This window comes from Myotis brandtii, unplaced genomic scaffold, assembly GCF_000412655.1.
Source record: "Myotis brandtii unplaced genomic scaffold, ASM41265v1 scaffold825, whole genome shotgun sequence".
Classification (NCBI taxonomy): Eukaryota; Metazoa; Chordata; class Mammalia; order Chiroptera; family Vespertilionidae; genus Myotis; species Myotis brandtii.
In genome coordinates, this window is record NW_005371349.1 from 2,153,865 (window position 1) to 2,156,361 (window position 2,497).

General features: G+C 65.5%; 1 protein-coding gene across 1 annotated transcript in view; it reads left to right on the plus strand.

Moving 5' to 3' along the window:
* Positions 1-2,497, plus strand: part of UNC13D (unc-13 homolog D (C. elegans)) — a 14,587-nt gene that overhangs the window by 4,375 nt on the left and 7,715 nt on the right. The window contains exons 12-20 of the mRNA XM_005884344.2: positions 12-100; positions 172-275; positions 1,389-1,506; positions 1,630-1,754; positions 1,850-1,940; positions 2,020-2,076; positions 2,151-2,248; positions 2,349-2,400; positions 2,480-2,491. Of these exons, the coding sequence (XP_005884406.2) occupies positions 12-100; positions 172-275; positions 1,389-1,506; positions 1,630-1,754; positions 1,850-1,940; positions 2,020-2,076; positions 2,151-2,248; positions 2,349-2,400; positions 2,480-2,491 (746 nt within the window). The remainder of the gene's footprint in view (positions 1-11; positions 101-171; positions 276-1,388; positions 1,507-1,629; positions 1,755-1,849; positions 1,941-2,019; positions 2,077-2,150; positions 2,249-2,348; positions 2,401-2,479; positions 2,492-2,497) is intronic.

Sequence of the window (2,497 nt, forward strand, 5' to 3'; positions counted from 1 at the left end):
CCTGCACTGAGCCACAGCCGCCAGCCGCTCCCAGCACAGCTACACGGTGCACCTCCACCTGCTGCAGCAGCTCGTGGCCCACGAGGTCACCCAGCACCAGGTACCGCCCTCCCGGGCTGGGCAGGGCCCGGTCTGCCTGCCAGGCCCTGACCCCTCCACCTGTCCCCTCAGGCAGGCAGTACCTCCTGGGATGGGTCACTGAGTCCCCAGGCTGCCACCATCCTGTTTCTCCACGCCACCCAGAAGGACCTGTCCGACTTCCACCAGTCCATGGCGTGAGCGCACCACCCCCTCCCTCCCTCCGGCCCCTCCGTGGGATAGCAGCCCGGATCTAACCCCCCAGAGGTTTCTGTTTGGCCTAAACTGTGTGTTTTCAGTTTTGAGTTCGTTGCCGACTTGTAAAATCGGGAGATTTCCGTACAGATCTGTATCGCCAGCTCTCGTGAAACCTCAGCGCTGACGTCCCACGCGGCCTCTCGCTGGGCTGCGGTGGGTCAGCGCAGAGTGGCATGTCCTCCCCAGCCCGTCACGTTGCCCTCGGGCCCACGTCACTCCCTGCCAGCACCTGAATCCTGGGCATCTGAGTTTGCCAGCCCTGCCCCAGGCCCACCCCACTTCCCAAGGCCACTGCCTTCCTGCAGCAAATCTGTGCCCTGAGGCTACTGGCTCTGCCCTGGGCCTGTCACATCCGGTGTCACAGCAGTTGTGGGAAGGCCAGGGAGGCGCACATGTGAGCTCACAGACATTTCAGTGCACACGGGGGTCGGAAGGAGGGCACAGCGGGTGCTGCCCTGAGCAGGGCTGACACTTGGCATTGGAGTCAGGGGTGGAAGGAGGCAGTGCTAGGACTGGGGGCAGCTGGGGTTCCTGGACAGGTGGGGGCAGGTGAGGCTGGGACTGGAACAGGCACCGTGAGGAGGGCCTGGTTTGCCCACCAGGCCCAGGCCTGTCACGCAGGTGGCCGCCATGTCCCGGCAGGGACAGTACCAGGGCTGTGCCCACCCCCACCCTCCCACTCGAACCTTGTCTCATCGCCATCGCCACCTCGGGGAAGTCTCTCCTGAATTATCTAATGGGAAGTTCCAGCCAGTGTTTGCTCAAGTCTCCAAATCTGATTTTTCAAAAGCAGCAAGAAAGCCGAATTTTAAAATCACACGTGTCCTAATTTAAGAGACGGGTGATTAACTTACATGTTTGAAAAGCATTATAGGCACAAAAATCCTCTGGGTTACCTTCAGCCTCGGCGGGTCAGTGGGATTCCCAGGAGGCTTCGGGGCGGGGGAGGCGCCGTCTCCCCTCCCCCCCGACCCCAGGCTGGGCTGGGCGAGCAGAGCAGCGGGAAGGGAGGTGCCCCGCCTGGCCAGGCTGAGGGCTTCCGTGTGCCACAGGCAGTGGCTGGCCTACAGCCGAGTCTACCAGAGCCTGGAGTTCCCCAGCAGCTGCCTCCTGCACCCCATCACCAGCATCGAGTACCAGTGGATCCAGGGCCGTCTCCAGGCAGAGCAGGTGGGCTGGGGCGGGGTGAGGGGTGTTGGGCAGGCAGGGCCCAGGGACGGGAGCGGCTGTGGGGGCCCCATCGTGCAGCTCGGGCCTCACAGCATCTTCCTGGGCATGTTCCTGGGCCTGCAGCGGGAGGAGCTGGCCGCCTCGTTCACCTCCCTGCTGGCCTACGGCCTGTCCCTCATCCGGAGGTTCCGCACCGTCTTCCCCCTCTCGGTCGCCGACTCCCCAGCCCGGCTGCAGTCTCTCCTCCGGTCAGTTGGTCGGGGACTGGGGAACAGCGGGGGCACCTGCAGGGATGGGAAGCTGTGGAGGGAGGGGGTGGGCAGCAGGCTCTCTGTCCTCTCAGGGTCCTGGTCCAGATGTGCAAGATGAAGGCCTTTGGAGAGCTGTGCCCAGACAGTGCCCCGCTGCCCCGCCTGGTGACCGAGGCGCTGCGGGTATGGTGCCCCCCTGGGGATGGGGAGGGCATGTGCCTGGGCCGAGCAGCCCCCCTGCTCACTGCCTCTTTGCCCGCAGACTGGCACCGTCGAATGGTTCCACCTGAAGCAGCAGCACCATCAGCCCATGGTGCAGGTGAGGGGCTGTGCAGGGTGGCGGCTGGGTGCCTGCTCTCCCAGCCCCGCTCAGCTCTCCTCTGTCCCCGCCAGGGCCTGCTGGAGGCGGGCAAGGCCCTGCTGGGCCTGGTACAGGACATCACTGGCGACCTGCACCAGTGCCAGCGCACGTGGAACAAGCTCTTCCACAAGTGAGCGGGGCGGGGCTGGGAGAGTGGGGGCAGGGGCTCCGCACGCGGCCCAGAGGGACCCCCGTGTGTGGCACCAGGTCACTGGCCCTCCCTCCCGCAGTGTTCTGAAGATCGACCTCTTCTCCATGGCCTTCCTGGAGCTGCAGTGGCTGGTGAGTCCCCGGGCCCAGGCCTCTCCCTCTCCCCTCACCCTGGCCCTGGAGCCCCGCCCACCACGCCGTCCCCTCGCAGGTGGCCAAGCGGGTGCAG